Below are 19,179 nucleotides of genomic sequence, written 5' to 3'. Positions count from 1 at the left end.
TATTGCATCGCTAGCAACAGCGTAGTTAAATCTGACAGTTTAAAATCATGTAATTTGTTTCTAAAATGGTTCAAATCAACAGTATCTACAAAAATCTAGGTTTCACAAAAGTTTCCCATTCACTGAAATTTGAAGACCCAAGTTTGAAACTTTAATAGTATACATAACACAATGAAACACCTTCAGTCATTGTTTTGATGTTACTTTATTATATTGCAACCAGTTCCATTTCATTTATTTACATAAATAAGCAGCCTAAGTACCACACATCATCAATCAGAAGGATGGACATACAAAAATTTAATAGTATATGTGTTTTGGTATAAAATCATTGTGTAGAAGTTTCTGTAAAGTTACATTAAATATGTTTCAAGTTGTCAATATTTTACAGAAATGTTACATCCACTGAATTTGAAGCTACAGTGTTGAAATTTTAATAGTAAATGTGTTTTAGTATAAGAATATTCTGTACAGGAATTTCTGTAGCATTACATACAGCATTTTATATTATAGTGCTAGGATGGTCCAATAGTTACTGACACTATAAAATGTCACAAAGACTTTTCAGGATTGTGAGCTGGGTGGTGTTGTGAAGAATCACTTCTTTGGATTTCATGGAATCAGAAATACAGTGGTATCAACAACACATTTTATTCAGCAAGTAATAAACCAGCAACTGAACGTGATGTCATGATAATGTGCAGTGATCCCAGATGGCAAAATTCGCCTCATCGAAATCTGTGCATTTCAGCAGCCAGAACGAGGATGCCAGATACAACAGTGGCCACTGTAGATGTGGAGTGTAAATTTCTTAGTAAGCACATGGTTACAACATATGTTTTATGAGCAGCAGAGTGCAAGTGTGGAGGTCACCCCACAGTACGCCATGCGGGATGTATCCAGGCACAGATCACGAACCAGGGTCCCCTTGGCGGTGCCCAGGAGTCGAGTGATGGCAGCCTGCAAGAAGTCCCAGCTTGATGGCATCAGTTCAGGCCCCAGCAGCATCAAGTATAGGTACAAGCCAATAGATCAGCACCAATCAGAGGCAGTAGCTAGTAGCTAACGAGACTTGATGCGCACATCGGGTTGACGGCTGGCATGGAGTAGTTCTTGGTGTAGGCAGCAGTCAACAACAGATATAGTCTGTCTGTAAACTGAAGAGCGAGCAAGCGAGTCCCCACTCTGCCTACCCTGCTACGTCACAGGGCGCTTCTACAGGCTGTTTCACAACGTAGTACCGGCCCTGCGGCGGTGCGCGCTTCATATCTGTGGCGACGCCGCGTACAGATACGTCCCGGCTGTGTTTATTTTTAGACAAATGCATTAAGAGTATAAGGAAAACAAAAGACGATAGCTTCTTCGAAACAAAACATTATAGAGTAAATAATATTAACATAAGAACGGAAGTCAGTATTCTACTACAAACATAGAACCGAATGCCTCTTCATGTGAATGTATGTTCCTCTATTCGTAAGACGAACCAGATATAGTGCAATCAATCTGTAGAATTTAAGGCTTGTTCTTACTTTGTGTTTCTACTAAAATGTAGAAGTTTTCTTTAAAGGGTCTGCATTGGAACTTAACAATTCTTGCAACACGAAGAGTGTTTAAAAAGTAAGCAGAAATTTATAATTCCGTGTTTTGTATTAGTTCGGTTTGCACTGCTTTTTTTGCCACTCTCTTCGTAAACATGTCTGAAAAGTATCTGTGCAATGTTTTGCATATTGGGTATTTACCCAGTTCTCAGTTGTCAAATGGTTCAAATGGCTCTGAGCACTATGGGACTCAACATCTTAGGTCATAAGTCCCCTAGAACTTAGAACCACTTAAACCTAACTAACCTAAGGACATCACACACACCCATGCCCGAGGCAGGATTCGAACCTGCGACCGTAGCAGTCCCGCGGTTCCGAACTGCAGCGCCAGAACCGCTAGACCACCGCGGCCGGCTCTCAGTTGTCAAAAAAGTTATATGTGTTTTGGTAGCATCAACTATTATTTGTTTTGTATAAAAATAGATTAGAGAATCTGTACTAAATTTTGTTATAAGAATGGAATAAAGTGTATCAAATTTTTAGGAATGTTAAATATTGCTTTTGGTGAGTCTCTTATGAGTAAACCCAGAACACACAAGTGGTATAAACATTTCAAAGCAGGCCTTAAAGGACAGCAGTTTTACAAGAATGGGTGAGATTAAAAATGCAGTCAAAAGGCCTATGAACTATCCCGAGGAAATAATTCCTAAAGTGTTTTGGGAATTGGAAAAAGCACTGGCATAAGTGTATAGCATGTACTGGGGAATATTTTGAATAGGATAACATTGTTGTAGATTAACAAGTAAAGTTCTTACCAAAAAATAAAAATTAATATGTGAACGCACCTTGTATGTCAAGCTTTTTACATAGAAGTCCAGAATCGGTATACGTGTCTCGAAAGAAATTTCAGTAGTGTTTAGATTAGCTATTGCACACATGTTTTAAGCAATATTCCTTAGAATCATGTGAATAGTAACCGAGATAGAGTTTTAGTGACAGAGTATATTCAAATGCTGCTGTTCTCTAGGCATTAAATGTATTACGTGATTGAATCACGTTCTGCTAGCGAAACGTTAATCGATTTTACCATGAAGCTCTCAAGTTATTCCTGGTTTTGTACAACAAGTGATAATGGTATTTATTGCTTTGGACAACATTTGACTGTATTTATCTTGGAAAATCTTTTACTACCATGTACTACATTTCTACCAAAAGAAATTTCATAGTGTATGAGCAGAGTCAGGCTTGAAAGAACACACAACATATTTTTCAAAAAAATATTCATTGCCTGTTTACATACATCGTATTTTAGAGGTCATCATCAACATTGTCACTATCATTACTGTCGTCGTCGTCGTCGTCGTCCTCGTCGTCATCACTTTCTAAATTAATAACTATAGCGTCTATTATGTCTTCCATAACCCCATCCTTAACCCAATATTCTCTTTCAAGTTTCTCCACATGGAGGCAGTATGCACTCCAGTCATCTTGACTTATCGTTTCAAAACCTGTAACAATTGGGACAAGTTTTTGTATACGCTCTCTTTCGGTTACGGCAAAATTTAGTTCGGAAAAAAACATGGAAGCTCAGAAAATGTCTACATACCTTCTTTCACCAACTGCAGCAACTTCGTCATGCAAATATCTCCAAGAATATTTCTTCCTCTGACGAAATTCTTGAGCTTTGCCCACGCCATTTCAATTGGATTTAAGTCACAGTTGTATGGTGGAAGTCGCAGCACAGTGTGTCCATGGGCTTCAAGTATTTTATTAATTTCAAATACTTTGTCTTCCGGCTTATGTTGTTTAATTAAATCAAATAATTTTGTTTTTCTCATTGTCAACTCAGCTTCCACCTTATTTTTTAATAACCATTCAATCATTTCGCTTTTATTCGAGGACCTAGTTGGAGCTTTGTTGTGTTCCTTGTTGTGATATGAAGCGTTGTCCATAACAATAACACAGTTCGGTGGCAGATTCGGAATCACTTTATTCGATATCCAATTAGAAAAATTTTCGTAGTTCATTTGCCCATGGTAGTCTCCTGTTGCACAACCCGCTTTATAAACCAACTGTGCGTTGGGTAAGAACCCATCTTTTGATCCAATATTCACCACTATAATCCTATTGCTTCCGCTAACATTGTCCATAATGCCCTCAACGCCAGGGCCCTGCCAACATTTTCTGTAAGTAATGTTATTGTCCACCCAAGTTTCATCAATATAAAAGAATTTTCTGCCTAGCTCCCTTAATTTCCTCACTTGGATCAGATACTTACATCGCCAGTCAATTATATCCGTTCTTTCTACGAGAATCTTTCGTTTACTTACAGATCTTTTCCAGGTAAATCCCATTTCATGCAATGTCTTGTGTAAAACATCTTTCTGCCAAGGAAAATGTATTTTTTGTTTCACGGCATTAAGCAATTTCCGTAATGTCGGCACTATTTTTTGGTTTATGTAAAAGTCCTCCATCGTTTGTCGAATGACTGATTTTGTGAAACTGTCTATGACGATGGGTTTCCTCCCTAAATTATCAGTTTTCCTTCGCGGCAATTCCAGTAAACCATGCGGCTTGTTTTCACGTTCCTTCCTTATGCGTCCTATAGTGGCGAGGCTGACGTTTGCATAAACTGCAGCCCTTTGATTGGGGCTGTTAATGTTAACCAACAGTTCTTTTTGTGTTGCCTCCTTAACACACGCTGTAATAACGTTAGAGACGATCGAACGCTCGTTACTCCGCAAATACCTCCTCTTCTTTGTATTCCGCACATTTTCTTGCAATGCAGGGCGATTATCCATCACTTCGGGATACTGAAGTATATCAGTGAGTACACAAAGTCAACTGACTGATGCTGGCAACAAAGATTCCACAAACAGAAACGACGTATATCAGTATATCACTGCACGCTGAACTACACCGCTAGACGGGTAACAGGGCAACTGATTTTGGGTGGCCCTGTAGGCCAGTGGCAGCGTTCTTCCGGGAAAGGCCACTTCCCCCACCAAACGCGCTGCTCGCTCTTCAGTTTACAGACAGACTATACAGTTAGGCCTGGATAGCGAGTATTTATGCCAGATTTGGCCGGCTCTGTTTCGACTGGGGTGCACCTCCAGTCACATAGGGAGGTCCAGGCAGCATAGCATTAGGGCCCTGCCTGTGGTAACCCCCAATCACTTCAACACTGAGTGGCGTCTTGCAGCACACTGTCTCAGCAGTATTCCAATCCTGGCAGCAGAATTTCGAAGGCAGCATGCTGGCCTGCCTGGATACAGGTTGTGAAGCTTTCTGGGGAAGATATTGGTGTAACACTCTTTCCCATTTAGATGATTCAACCCACTGAATTGCAGGCTTCTGCTAAATCTGTGGATTACTTAAATTTTACATCTATTTACACTTTTCGCTTCAACTGTTTTTCGACTCCACTAGCCTATCCCAATTCACAATGTCCAATAACTGATATGATTAAGACTACTTAAGACTCCAGGGGTGACTCACATAGTAGATACATGGTGGACAGGGAGTTCAGGAATGTGGGTGGTTTTCCACGATACATAGTATAGGTTGCACAAGCAAGAACCAGGATCAAGACGGTACTTAAAATTATACTTCTGTCACCATGATTTTGTGGTGTATCAACAGAAGTACCATTGTATATATGGAACATTTGCTCTGCAATAATACACCCCTTTTGCACTGCTGTACACTCATCTGGAGAACTGAGTAAGTTTGTAACCAAGATGTCATTCAGGAAGGTCAGTTTCTTAGCAGGTAATATTTCCAAAGGTTTGTCGGGCAAATGCAGTAGCAGATATGTCAGGTTCAGAACTGTAGCTCCTTTATAGTTGCTGGGAGCAATGAAGTTGGTCCCGAGATGCCGCATGTCATACTGTTACTGTTTGTTTATATACTGCTGTCCCACAGTTCCAGCCATTCTGCACTCTTAGACTGCCTTTGCTCATAATAATTTGTGACAACTACCACTGGATCATATACTGATTACACCCATTGTGGACCTGACTTCTGAAAATAAGGTTGCAGTGCACAAATGTACTGTGCTCATCCTTCCATTCCTGTCCTTCCTAAAAACAAATCTATTTCACGTGGCTCTGTAGCAATCTTGATCAACCCGGTCAGGCACATTGTAACCTGTTATCTTTGGCAACACCACAGTTCATATGTTGACATTAATACATGACTTTTTCTACCTGGCATTACTAGAATCATCTCCTTTGTCTTGACTTGTACAAACTTTCTCAGTACCCCTCATCTTACAAAATGTGGGTGAAATACTTAGCATTTGTATCAGGCATTCGTAGCTACAACTGCATGAATAAAATGTAAAACTAAATCACCCAATGAGGCAACGTCAGATAAAATGAGCAGCAACGAGTCTGGTAACCCAAGATTTTGCTGCTGGGCAGTCAAAGTGGGACAGTGCACCAGAATATGGGCCACTGTCAACCGGGTGCCGCACTGACACTAAGGCGGGTCGTCAGGGTGCAAGAGGTAACCATGAGTTGCCCAAGCATGGCCAATGCAGAGCTGGCAGAGGACAACTGATTCTCTGTGAGAGGCCCGCATGGAAGACTTCCACACATTCATAGTCTCCTTAATGACATGCAGTTTGTTGTGCGTACTGTTATGCCATTCAGTCTCCCAAAGTCAAAAAAACCTGCGGCGTAAGTCAGAACGCAGGTCAGGTTCAGAGATGCCCATCTCCAGAAGTGGTTTCCGCGTAGCCTGTTTGGCCCGACTGTCGGCAAGTTCGTTGCCTGGGATGCCGACGTGTCCTGGGGTCCACACAAACACCACTGAACGACAGGACCGGTCCAAGGCGTAGATGGATTCCTAGATGGATGCCAAAAAAGGATGGCGAGGGTAGCACTGGTCAATAACTTGTAGGATGCTCCAGGATTCAGTACACACAACAAACAATTCCTCGGGGCATGAACGTATGTGCTCAAGAGCACGAGATACAGCCACCAGCTCGGCAGTGAAAACACTGCAGCCATCGGGCAAGTAATGCTGCAAAATATGTCCTCCATGGACATATGCGAAGCTGACGTGAGCATCAGCCAGTGAACAGTTGGTGTAAACCACTTCGGGACCTCGGTACTTTTCAAGAATCGAGAGGAAGTGGCAGCAAAAAGCCACAGGGTTAACTGAGTCCTTAGGGCTATGTGAAAGGTCCAGGCGTAGCTGTGGCCTAGGTGAATGGACCTCAAGTATAGCTGGTAAAGGCAAGGACTCCAGTTCAGAAAGAAGGGATCGGACACGAACTGCAATTGGAAGCCCTGACCTGGGTCGCCGATGCGGGAAATGAACTGCCGTGGGTGGGAAAAGGAGATGGTGATTTGAATGCGCAGGAACACTACAAATGTGAGCAACATAACTGGCCAGCAGTTGTGCACGCCTAACCTGCAACGGAGGCAATCCGGCTTCCACAAGGACGCTGGTCACCGGACTCGTCCCAAAAGCTCTTGTCGCTAGGTTAAAACCACAGTGGTGCCCTGGGTCAAGTAAAGGCAATGCTGAGGGCATCGCTGAACCATGAACCACACTTCCATGGTCAAAGCGGGACTGAACAAGGGCTCTGTAGAGGTGCAGCAGCAGAGAGCGATCTGCACCCCAGTTGGTGTTGCTCAGGCAGCGGAGGGTATTGAGGTGCTGCCGGCACTTCCACTTACGCTGATGAAGGTGAGGAAGCCAAGTCAATCAGGCATCAAAAACCAGTCACAAGAATCGATATGTCTCCACTACAGTGAGTGGATCATCATTAAGGTAAAGTTCTGGTTCTGGATGAAAGGTACAATGCTGACAGAAGTGCATAACACACGACTTTGTAGCTGAAAACAGTAAACCGTGGGCTAGAGCCCATGACTGTACCTTGTGGATGACTCCCTGTGGGCACTGCTCAGCAACACCAGTACTGGAGGAGCAGTATGAAATGCAGAAGTCATCTGCATACAAAGAAGGTGAGATGGACGGCCCTATAGCTGCTGCTAGACAATTAATGGCCACTAAAAATAGAGAGACACACAATACAGAGCCCTGCGGGACCCCATTCTCCTGGATATGAGGGGAACAATGGGAGGCACCAATTTGGACACGGAAATTACGAAGCAACAGGAAATTCTGGATAAAAATCGAGAGTGAGCCTCAGAAACCCCACTCGTATAATGTTGCAAGGATATGATGTCACCAGGTCTTGTCATACGCTTTTCGTAAACCAAAAGAGACGGCAACCAGGTGTTGACGTCTGGAAAAGGCTGTTCAGATGGCAGACTCTAGAGGCACGAGATTATCAGTGGCAGAGTGATCCTGGCGGAAGCTGCCTTGACGTGGAGCCAGTAGGCCACGTGACTCAAGGACCCAACCCAACATTCCAGCAGCTTACAAAGAACATTAATGAGGCTGATGGGAATAGCTACCCACATTAAGTGGGGTTTTACCGGGTTTGAGCACTGGAATTATGGCACTCTCCCACCATTGTGATGGAAAAGTGCCATCGTATCAGATCCGGCTGAAGATGATGAGGAGATGTTGCTTGTAGTCAGATGAGAGATGTTTAATCACCTAACTGTGGATCCGATCTGGTCCAGGAGCTGTGTCAGGGCAATGTGCAAGAGCACTGAGGAGCTCCCACTCCTTAAATGGGACATTATAGGATTCACTGTGGTGTGTAGTAAATGAGAGGACTTTCCCTTCCACCCGCCATTTGAAAGGGCAAAAGGCTGGGGGTTAATTCTCTGACGCAGAGGCACGAGCATAGTGCTCAGCGAAGTGTTCGGGTATCAATGTTCCTGTGTGGGAGAGATTCAACTGACAGCAGAGGTGAAAGTTTCCCAGTCCGCCTGGTTTAAAGCCCCCCTGGGCAGGTGTCTATGGGCTTGATGCCAGGGCAGTGACAGGAAGACGAGAAAGTGGTCACTACCACACAGGTTGACATGTGCTCTCCAGTGGATAGATGAGAGAAGTCCTGGGCTGCAAATTGATAAATCAATGGCCGATTAACTACCTCGAGCGACACTGAAATGTGTGGCGACCCAGTATTTAAGAGGCAGAGGTCGAACTGAGACAGTAAAGTTCTGACATCTCTGCCTTGGCCAGTAAGCACATTGCTACGCCACAAGGGGTTATGGGTGTTAAAATCTCCCAAAAGTAGGAAAGGTTTAGGGAGTTAATCAGTCAGTGCAGCTAATACATTCAGGGATATACACCATCTGGAGGAAGATATACATTGCAGACAGTTATTTCCTGTGTCATCCTTATTCTGACAGCCACAGCTACAAGATGGGTATGAAGGGGCACATGTTCACTACAGACTGAGTTTAGGGCACAAATGCAAACTCCACCTGACACTCGATTATAGTCACTATGGTTCCGGTAATATCCCTTACAGCCACCCAGGGCAGGGGTCCGCATTGCTGGGAACCAGGTCTCCTGGAGGGTAATGCAGATAGCAGGTGTAAAGCTTAACAGTTGCCGTAGCTCAGCCAGGCAGTGGAAAAAACTGCCACAACTCCACTGGACAATGACGTCATTGTTAGACTGGGAAGGCATGGAACATTCAATGAGGCAGTTTACGTCTCAGCGTCACCCGCTACCACCAACTTTTTGCCTGAGCAATCTATATCCATTTTGTCTGAGGGTACAGCGAGATCTAGGTCCTCAGCAGATGCCAGAATCTCCACCTCACCCACAGGAGCAGAGCTTGGAGGTAGCGGTGGTGTGGGTGCCACTGCAATTCCCTTGGTCTTGGGAACCTCCTTTTTGGATTTCTCTTGCTGTTCCTTGAGTTTCCCTAGCTGGGAGTACTTCACTGATTCAGTCTCTGGGACTGAGGATGAGCATGAAGCCTTGCGACCAGCTGCTTTTGGGCTCTTCAGCCACTAGCAGGTGTCATCTTTCCCACTTGCAGAAACCTGGTAAGGGAATGACCTCTTCCTAGTGAGAGCAGCCAAAGATGTGATACACTTCTCCGGCTTAGAAGTGGGCACGGACGTCCCTGGTGGTTGGGAGGGTGTTGCTCCTGAAGTAGGTGGTGCGGAGCAACAGGGAGGGAAGTGGCCCCCACCATCATGGGGGCAGGTGCAGTCTGCTGGCTCCGAGAGGTGACGGGTTGGTGGAGCTGATGGGGCTAGAACTGTTGTAGCTGCAGCATAAGATGATGTCATGTGTATAGAATGTAGGCGTTCAAATTTCCTCTTAGCCTCAGTGTAGGTCAGTTGGTCCAGGGTCTTGTACTCCTTGATTTTCCTTTCTTTCTGGAGAATCCTGCAGTCTGGCGAGCAAGGCAAATGGTGCTCTCCACAGTTGATATACATGAGAGGCGGGGCACATGGATTATTGAGATGTGATGGGCATCCACAATCTCAACATGTGATGCTGGAAGTATGGTGGGAAGACATATGACCGAACTTCCAACATATAAAGCACCGCATTGGTGGAGGGATATAGAGTTTTACATTACAGCGGTAGACCATCACCTTGACCTTGTCAGGTAATGTATTACCCTTGAAAGCCAAGATTAAGGCACTGGTGGCAACCTGATTATCCCTTGGATCGTAGTGACACACCAAACGAAATGTACACCTCGCTGTTCTAAATTGCCGCGTAGCTCATTGTCGGACTGTAACAGAAGGTCCCTGTGAATTATGATACCCTTGACCATATTTAAACTCTTATGGGGCATGATGGTTACAGAAACATCCCCCAGCTTGTCACAAGCAAGTAAAGCCCGAGACTGGGCAGAGGACGCTTTTTTGATCAAGACTGACCCATATCTCATTTTGGACAAGCCATCTACCTCCCCAAACTTGTCCTCTAAATGGTCAACAAAAAACTGATGCTTCATCATCATGAAAGATTCCCCATCAGCTCTCGAACATACAAGCAACCGGGTGAGTAAGAGCCACTGCCATCCTTAGCCTGACGTTCCTCCCATGGTGTGGCCAGGGAGGGGAACGATTTGGGGTCATACATCTGTGCATTGAATTGAGTCTGTGAATGATTAGAGACTGCTGGTGTTTGACCATCAGCAAGAGATGATGTACTAAACTTCATCATGTGTCATCCGCCCTGATGCCACCCACTCTGACCAGGGGCCCTCCCCAGGGGTGCCACCCAGCCGCAGCAAAGGCCACCTGGCAAGATGGCCATTTCTTGGTAAGTCAACTGGTCCAGGGTCTTATGCTCCATGATATTCTGCTCATTTTGGACTACTGTGCAGTCTGGCAAACAGGAGGAGTGCTACTCTCCACAGCTGATACGAGTGGGAGGAGGTGCACATGGAGTATCTGGATGCAGTGGACATCCGCAGTCTCGACATGTGGCGCTGGAAGTGCAGCGGGAAGACATGTGGCCAAATTTCCAGCCCTTTAAGCACCAAATAGGGGTAGGGAAATATAGTTTAACGTCACAGTGGTAAACTATCACCTTGACTTTTCAAGCAATGAATCACCCTCAAAGGCCAAGATGAAGGCACCGGTAGCAACCCTGTTGTCTTTTGGTCCCCTGTAAACGTGCCAGGTGAAATGAACACCACCATTCTAGATTGGTGTGGAGCTTGTCGTCAGACTGCAAGAGGAGGTCATGATGGAAAATAATCCCCAGGACCATGTTGAGGCTTTTATGGGGAGTGACGGAAACAGGACTATTACCCAGCCAGCCACAAGCAAGTAACACCCGGGACTGGGCTGGGAATGCTGTCTCAATCAAGACTGCGCCACTTCTCATCTTGGACAATGCTGTCACTTCCCCAAACTTATCCTCAAAATGTTCAACAGAAAATTGAGGCTTCTTATGTAGAAAGGAGTCCCCGTCGATTCTGCTACAGACTAAATACAGAGGCGAATATGGCTCTCTTCTTTCTGTAGCCCTACGTTCCTCCCATGGTGTAGTGAGGGAGGGAAACAATTTAGGGTCCTATCTGTCAGTATTGTACTCAATCTTGCCCTTCTTAGAGACTGCTGGCACCATACAGTCACCAGCAATAGATGACGTAGTCTAAGCGATGGGGGGGGGGTTGTAATCTCCCCACGGAAAATTACCCTCTACCACGCAATAATTAATAATGGTCAATCAAATCATCCACATTTATTTACGTATGAAAAGTATCTGAGCAGATTTTCTAGTAATATATGCGCCGACAGCTCGTCGACGCCAAGGTATTTTTTGAGTACGTTTATTCTTTGGAACAACAGAGGTACACAGGTGTATGCTCCATGGTCATTATAGTTATAGAAAGAGAGATAGAGAGAGAGAGAAAGGAACAGCTTCGGAAAGTATCGGTTGGAAGATTTTCGTATTGCAAAAGGAGGTTTATTTACTCTTCTTCGCGATAAAGCGAGGCAGGAAAGTTTGTGCCGCTAGCGGGGTAGACAAAGAGAAAGAAGGACTTGTAAAAGTAAATTTCATGAGACTAAAAATCCACGGAAATGGAACATGTACGGAAATGGATTCAATATACAATTTTCCTCAGAAATAAGGTTTGTGACCATTTCATTTTAGAGTGAATGACGAACGCGTTCTCTGTCTGAATTGTTGATGATTGTCTGGGGCCTGTAATTAATTGGGAAGTTTCAGCTGTGACGAAGAGAGCCTGCAATCTCTGAGTTTTATTGAAATCGTCCAAAAAGGCTTCGTCCACATCTGAAATTTTAGATCTGTCGTAAACTGAACGAAGTGTTCAAAACGATCGATTTTTTCCCAACTGAATACAGCGCTTAATAATAATAACGTATGTGAAGATCTTTTCTAGCAAGCCAGCCGCTGAATATTAAGAAGAAGGGCTCCACCAGAGATTTTAATAGGCTGATTTCATGTAACTTAAGACTTTCAGCAAAATCGATTTAAGTAGTAAGGGCATTCATTAGAGGGGGAAGGGGCTCTGTTGCTGGATGATTTTTCATGATAGATTGTAATGATGTAGAATGAGTCAATTTACATTCGCACTGCAAATTAATTCTTCTACGGAATAGAAGTTGTCATCAAGAAGAAACTTTCTCAATTTGTTTCCAATTTTTACTTTGCTATCTGTCAGACATTTTATATCTCGAAGTAAGTGATCAAAAATTTTTGTTGCAGCACTATGCACACCTTCTTGTGCTAAAAAAAAAAATCTTAATGTGGAGTAATGAATGTCATTTTTTTCTTCTGGTATTTTGATAATGCACATCATAGTTCCTTTTGAACTATAGTGGATTATTTCCAACTAACTTCATGAGGGAATAAATATACTGTGAAGCAGTTGTCAGAATACCACCTCTTAAAAAAAAAGTGTACAAAATAATTGTGGGTGAGCACCACATATTATTCTTAAAGCACATTTTTGCATAATGGAGACTTACTTTCTTAAAGATGAGCTACCTCAGAACATAATCCCACATGACATTATTGAATAAAAATATGTCAACTTATTAATTTGTCTCTCTCCAAGATTTGCAATGATTTTAAGCACAAATGTGGTTGAACAAGATGTTTTTGGATTTCCAAAATGTGATTTTTCCAGTTTAAACTGTCATCAATATTGATCCTTAAGAATTTTGAAGTTTCCATCCTATTTATTATTTCCACATGTGTTGCACTTATCAGCGTAGTACCCCTACATGCGCAGAACGGAATATATTGTGTTTTTTTTAAACTGAACGTGAGACCATTCACATAAAACCAGTCAATGATACTTTAAAGAAATTTTCTTTGCAATTTCTTCTGTTTCTGTATCTACAGGGTGTACTTGAAGTCTGGGAACACTTTCAATTATTTACTGCACAAGAACCAAACATTGTACAGATATCATACATGTGTCATTTTGAAGAGAAACCCTGAAAGGTTTTTTTTTTTTTTTTTTTTTTTTATGTAGACTGCCACAGCATACTTTGGTAATTTGCTGACAGTGAATGCTAGTCGCAAACATGTTGAGTTCAGATGCGGAGCAAGCTTCCTGTGAGTGTGTTGGAGTTCGACAAAAACAAGTGTGCTACAGCTGTTCAATGGATGTTTGGAACCAAGTACAGTAAGACGCCACCAACAAGGAAGGCCATTTACCACTGGCACAACAAATTTGAAACGAAAGGTTGCTTGATCCCCACTAGGAGAAGTGGACGTCTCAATGCGAGTGAAGTGAATGTGGAGTGCGTACGAGATACATTCATAAGGATATTCCTACCTGGATATATTGCAGCAATGGCTGATGCCTCAAATGCAATTGGACTCTCCGTTCATCTTTCAGCAGGATGGGGCTCCATCCCATTTTCATTGTGAAGTTTGTGGATACCTGAACACGGAGCTGCTGCATCGATGAATCGGCCGTGCTACAGAAGGGGACAGTTGTTTCATGAAATGGCCTCCCCGATCACCAGATCTCGCTCTGTGTGACTTTTTTCTGTGGAGATACATTAAAGAACTGGTGTATGTACCACCTCTACCATGTGACATAGCAGAGCTTCGGGTGAGAATATGGGATGCAACTGCCACAGCCAGCGATGCCATGTTGAGATGGGTATGGCAAGAATTCGATTACCATATTGACGCCTTCCAGGTCACTCATGGCTCACACATCAAATGTTTATAAAAAAAATTTCAGAGTTTCTCTTCAAAGAGCAATATGTATGACATCTGTACAATGTTTAGTTCTTGTTCTTGTTGTTGTTGTTGTTGTTGTTGTTGTTGTTGTGGTCTTCAGTCCTGAGACTGGTTTGATGCAGCTCTCCATGCTAATCTATCCTGTGCAAGCTCCTCCATCTCCCAGTACCTACTGCAACCTACATACTTCTGAATCTGCTTAGTGTATTCATCTCTTGGTCTCCCTCTACGATTTTTACCCTCCACACTGCCCTCCAATGCTAAATTTGTGATCCCTTGATGCCTCAGGACATGCCCTACCAACCGGTCCCTTCTTCTAGTCAAGTTGTGCCACAAACTTCTCTTCTCCCCAATCCTATTCAATACCTCCTCATTAGTCACGTGATCTACCCACCTAATCTTCAACATTCTTCTGTAGCATCACATTTCGAAAGCTTCTATTCTCTTCTTGTCCAAACTGTTTATCGTCCATGTTTCACTTCCATACATGGCTACACTCCATACAAAGACTTTCTGAAATTACTTCCTGACACTTAAATCTATACTCGACGTTAACAAATTTCTCTTCTTCAGAAACGCTTTCCTTGCCATTGCCAGTCTACATTTTATATCTTCTATACTTCGACAATCATCAGTTATTTTGCTCTCCAAATAGCAAAACTCCTTTACTACTTTAAGTGTCTCATTTCCCAATCTAACTCCCTCAGCATCACCCGACTTAATTCGACTACATTCCATTATCCTCGTTTTGCTTTTGTTGATGTTCATCTTATATCCTCCTTTCAAGACACTGTCCATTCCGTTCAACTGCTCTTCCAAGTCCTTTGCTGTCTCTGACAGAATTAAAATGTCATCGGCAAACCTCAAAGTTTTTATTTCTTCTCCCTGGATTTTAATACCTACTCCAAATTTTTCTTTTGTTTCCTTTACTGCTTGCTCAATATACAGATTGAATAACATCGGGGAGAGGCTACAACCCTGTCTCACTCCCTTCCCAACCACTGCTTCCCTTTCATGCCCCTCGACTCTTATAACTGCCATCTGGTTTCTGTACAAATTGTAAATAGCCTTTCACTCCCTGTATTTTACACCTGCCACCTTTAGAATCTGAGAGAGAGTATTCCAATCAACGTTGTTGAAAGCTTTCTCTAAGTCTACAAAAGCTAGAAACGTAGGTTTGCCTTTCCTTAATCTTCCTTCTAAGATAAGTCGTAAGGTCAGTATTGCCTCACGTGTTCCAACATTTCTACGGAATCCAAATTGATCTTCCCAGAGGTCAGCTTCTACCAGTTTTTCCATTCGTCTGTAAAGAATTCGAGTTAGTATTTTGCAGCTGTGACTTATTAAACTGATAGTTCGGTAATTTTCAAATCTGTCAACACCTGCTTTCTTTGAGATTGGAATTATTATATTCTTCTTGAAGTCTGAGGGTATTTTGCCTGTTTTGTACATCTTGCTCACCAGATGGTAGAGTTTTGTCAGGACTGGCTCTCCCAAGGCCGTCAGTAGTTCTAATGGAATGTTGTCTACTCCCGGTGCCTTGTTTCAACTCAGGTCTTTCAATGCTCTGTCAAACTCTTCACGCAGTATCGTATCTCCCATTTCATCTTCATCTACATCCTCTTCCATTTCCATAATATTGTCCTCAAGTACATCGCCCTTGTATAGACCCTCTATATACTCCTTCCTCCTTTCTGCTTCCCCCTCTTTGCTTAGAACTGGGTTTCCATCTGAGCTCTTGATATTCATACAAGTGGCTCTATTTTCTCCAAAGGTCTCTTTAATTTTCCTGTAGGCTGTATCTATCTTACCCCTAGTGAAATAAGCCTCTACATCCTTATATTTGTCCTCTAGCCATGCCTGCTTAGCCATTTTGCACTTCCTCTCTCATTTCTGAGACATTTGTATTCCTTTTTGCCTGCTTCATTTATTGCATTTTTATATTTTCTCCTTTCATCAATTAAATTCAATATCTCTTCTGTTACCCAGGGATTCCTAATATCCCTCGTCTTTTTACCTACTTGATCCTCTGCTGCCTTCACTACTTCATCCCTCAGAGCTACCCATTCATCTTTTACTGTATTTCTTTCCCCCATTCCTGTCAATTGTTCCCTTGTGCTCTCCCTGAAACTCTGTACAACCTCTGGTTTAGTCAGTTTATCCAGGTCCCATCTCCTTAAATTCCCACCTTTTTGCAGTTTCTTCAGTTTTAATCTACAGTTCATAACCAATAGATTGTGGTCAGAGTTCACATTTGCCCCTGGAAATGTCTTACAATTTAAAACCTGGTTCCTAAATCTCCGTCTTACCATTATATAATCTATCTGATACCTTTTAGTATCTCCAGGATTCTTCCATGTATACAACCTTCTTTTATGATTCTTGAACCAAGTGTTAGCTATGATTAAGTTATGCTCTGTGCAAAATTCTACCAGACGGCTTCCTCTTTCATTTCTTAGCCCCAATCCATATTCACCTACTATGTTTCCTTCTCTCCCTTTTCCTACTGTTGAATTCCAGTCACCCATGACTATTAAATTTTCGTCTCCCTTCACTACCTGAATAATTTCTTTTATCTGATCATACATTTCTTCAATTTCTTCGTCATCTGCAGAGCTAGTTGGCATATAAACTTGTACTACTGTAGTAGGCATGGGCTTCGTGTCTATCTTGGTCACTATAATACGTTCACTGTGCTGTTTGTAGTCGCTTACCTGCACTCCTATTTTTTTTTATTCATTATTAAACCTACTCCTGCATTAGCCCTATTTGATTTTGTATTTATAACCCTGTATTCACCTGACCAGAAGTCTTGTTCCTCCTGCCACCGAACTTTGCTAATTCCCACTGTATCTAACTTTAACCTATCCATTTCCCTTTTTAAATTTTCTAACCTACCTGCCCAATTAAGGGATCTGACATTCCACGCTCCAATCCGTAGAATGCCAGTTTTCTTTCTCCTGATAACGACGTTCTCCTGAGTAGTCCCTGCCTGTAGATCTGAAGGGGGGACTATTTTACCTCTGGAATATTTTACCCAAGAAAACGTCATCATCATTTAACCATACAGTAAAGCTGCATGCCCTCGGGAAAAATTACGGCTGTAGTTTCCCCTTGCTTTCAGCCGTTCGCAGTACCACGACAGCAAGGCCGTTTTGGTTAATGTTACAAGGCCAGATCAGTCAATCATCCAATCATCCAGACTGTTTAGTTCTTATGCAATAAATAATTGAAAATGTTCCCAGACTTTATGTACATCCTGTATATGCTTTGGCTTATTACAATACTAGTGCCATCTACAAAAAGAACTAATTCTGCTTGTTGTACATTATACAGAAGATCGTTTACATATACGAGAAACAATAGTGGACCTAAGATTGAACCTTGGGGCACCCATAACTGACTACTCCCCAGTCAGAAGCATGTCTCTGGACTATATTGCTTGAATTACTAAGTACAATTTTCTGCATTCTTTTGGTTAGATATGACATTATCCATTGTTTGGCTATTCCGTCAAGTCCCATAAAACATCCATTTATCTAGGAGAATGCTGTGATTCACAGAGTCAAATGTCTTAGAGGGGTTTCAGAACATAAGTACTGGCACTATTTTATTATTTAATGCTTGGGAAATCTGGCAAATGAACATGTAAATACTATGTGCAGTACAGCAACCCTTCTGAAACCCACACTGTGATTTCCTAAGGATTCTATTGTTGTTAAGGTGAGATACTATTCTAGAATACACAAACCTTCTCAAAAGTGAAAAAGGTCAGTAGTTATTGACATCTCTTATCACCTTTCATAAAGAGGGTTTAGCAACACTATGTTTCAGTATTTATGAAAAATGCCTTGGATTAGAGACGCATTACATATTCTGGATGAGACCGGGCTTATTACATGGAAACAAATCTCCATCGGAAACTCCATCAAACCCTGATGAACTTTTATTTTTGAGTGTGTGTATAATTTTCTTAATTTCAGAAGGAGAAGTTGGTGACACATTTACATGATTGAATTTTAGGAGAGTTACATTTCAACATACTGTTGTGGTTTTGCTCTTTAATTGTTTCTCTCTATGCTTTCTACTACACTTAAGAAATTGTTATTAAATGCATTTGCTATCTATGACTCGTCTTTTATAACCCTTCCATTCAATTTAATAGTGATGTCTTGTTCTGTGGCTGGTTGCCCCATCTCCTGTTTCACTACATTCCATATAGCCTTAAGCATGTTGTAGGAAGTACTGATTTCTGATACTACGTGCAAATTCCTTAATTTTTAATAATCTTTCTTGGTAATTTTGAGAAGTTTTTGTAGTATGCAACTACTGCAGGATCCCTACTTGTTCTTGCCAAAAGATACATCTCCATTTTCCTTTCACAAGATACGTTAATCTCACCCCCCCCCCCCTCCCCCCCACCCCCCCATTACCCACAGTTTTTTACCTGGCTCTTTAGTGTCCGTTCTGAGTAGCTTATGTGGAAAGCTATTTTCAAATAATGTACGGAATTTATCGTGGACTAGATTAATTTATGTTAGCATTTGGTTCATTATAAATTACATCCCAGGCCATCTCCTGTTAACTATTTCAATAACATTTGTCCTGGAATCATTAATTACTCCAATTGATTTTCACTGAGAAGTAACCATACTGTAAGGCACTTTGTTATTTATCATAACTAACTGTGCTTCATGGTCAGAGAGAGCTTTTGTTACTGGGTAAACAGTTATTTTCTTGCACTGAGCTTCATGAAAGAAAACATTGTCAATTAGGGTCCTACTATCTTTATCCATCCATGGAAAATTAATTACTGACATCAAATTTAAGGATCCAAATAAGGTTTCCAGATCATTTTTCTTATTAGAATCCATTAGAAAATCTACATTGAATCACCACAGACTGTTAATTGCTTGCTGCTGTCTGACAGATAGCACATTAAGGAACCCGGATTCCTCAAATAGTGGGGACCTACATACAGTTACAATTAAAAGTAAACTATTTTCAGTATTAATACACAAGCACAAACCTCTGTATGCTGATCACAAAAAAA

General features: G+C 42.2%; 2 protein-coding genes across 2 annotated transcripts in view; both read right to left on the bottom strand.

The window, feature by feature from the left end:
- Positions 1–19,179, bottom strand: part of LOC126187957 (ADAM 17-like protease) — a 138,496-nt gene that overhangs the window by 100,736 nt on the left and 18,581 nt on the right. The gene's annotated exons all lie outside the window — the stretch shown is intronic.
- LOC126187958 (uncharacterized) lies at positions 1,142–4,536 on the bottom strand. Its single transcript, XM_049929338.1, has 2 exons — positions 3,145–4,536; positions 1,142–3,046 (listed from the first exon to the last, which is right to left on the bottom strand). Exons 1-2 carry the CDS (start codon positions 4,337–4,339, stop codon positions 2,847–2,849), a joined length of 1,395 nt encoding a protein of 464 aa, XP_049785295.1. The 5' UTR covers positions 4,340–4,536; the 3' UTR covers positions 1,142–2,846.

This window comes from Schistocerca cancellata, chromosome 5 (genome assembly GCF_023864275.1).
Source record: "Schistocerca cancellata isolate TAMUIC-IGC-003103 chromosome 5, iqSchCanc2.1, whole genome shotgun sequence".
In the NCBI taxonomy this organism is placed as follows: Eukaryota; Metazoa; Arthropoda; class Insecta; order Orthoptera; family Acrididae; genus Schistocerca; species Schistocerca cancellata.
Note: the sequence above shows the minus strand (reverse complement) of the source record. Positions and strands in the feature narration are given on the sequence as shown.

Excerpts from the sequence above, each read along its gene's own strand:
- LOC126187958 (XM_049929338.1), bottom strand. The coding sequence starts at position 4,339 with ATGGATAATCGCCCTGCATTGCAAGAAAATGTGCGGAATACAAAGAAG. Across the intron at positions 3,047-3,144 it reads GCTGCAGTTGGTGAAAGAAG|GTTTTGAAACGATAAGTCAA; the intron begins GTATGTAGACAT and ends CAATTGTTACAG.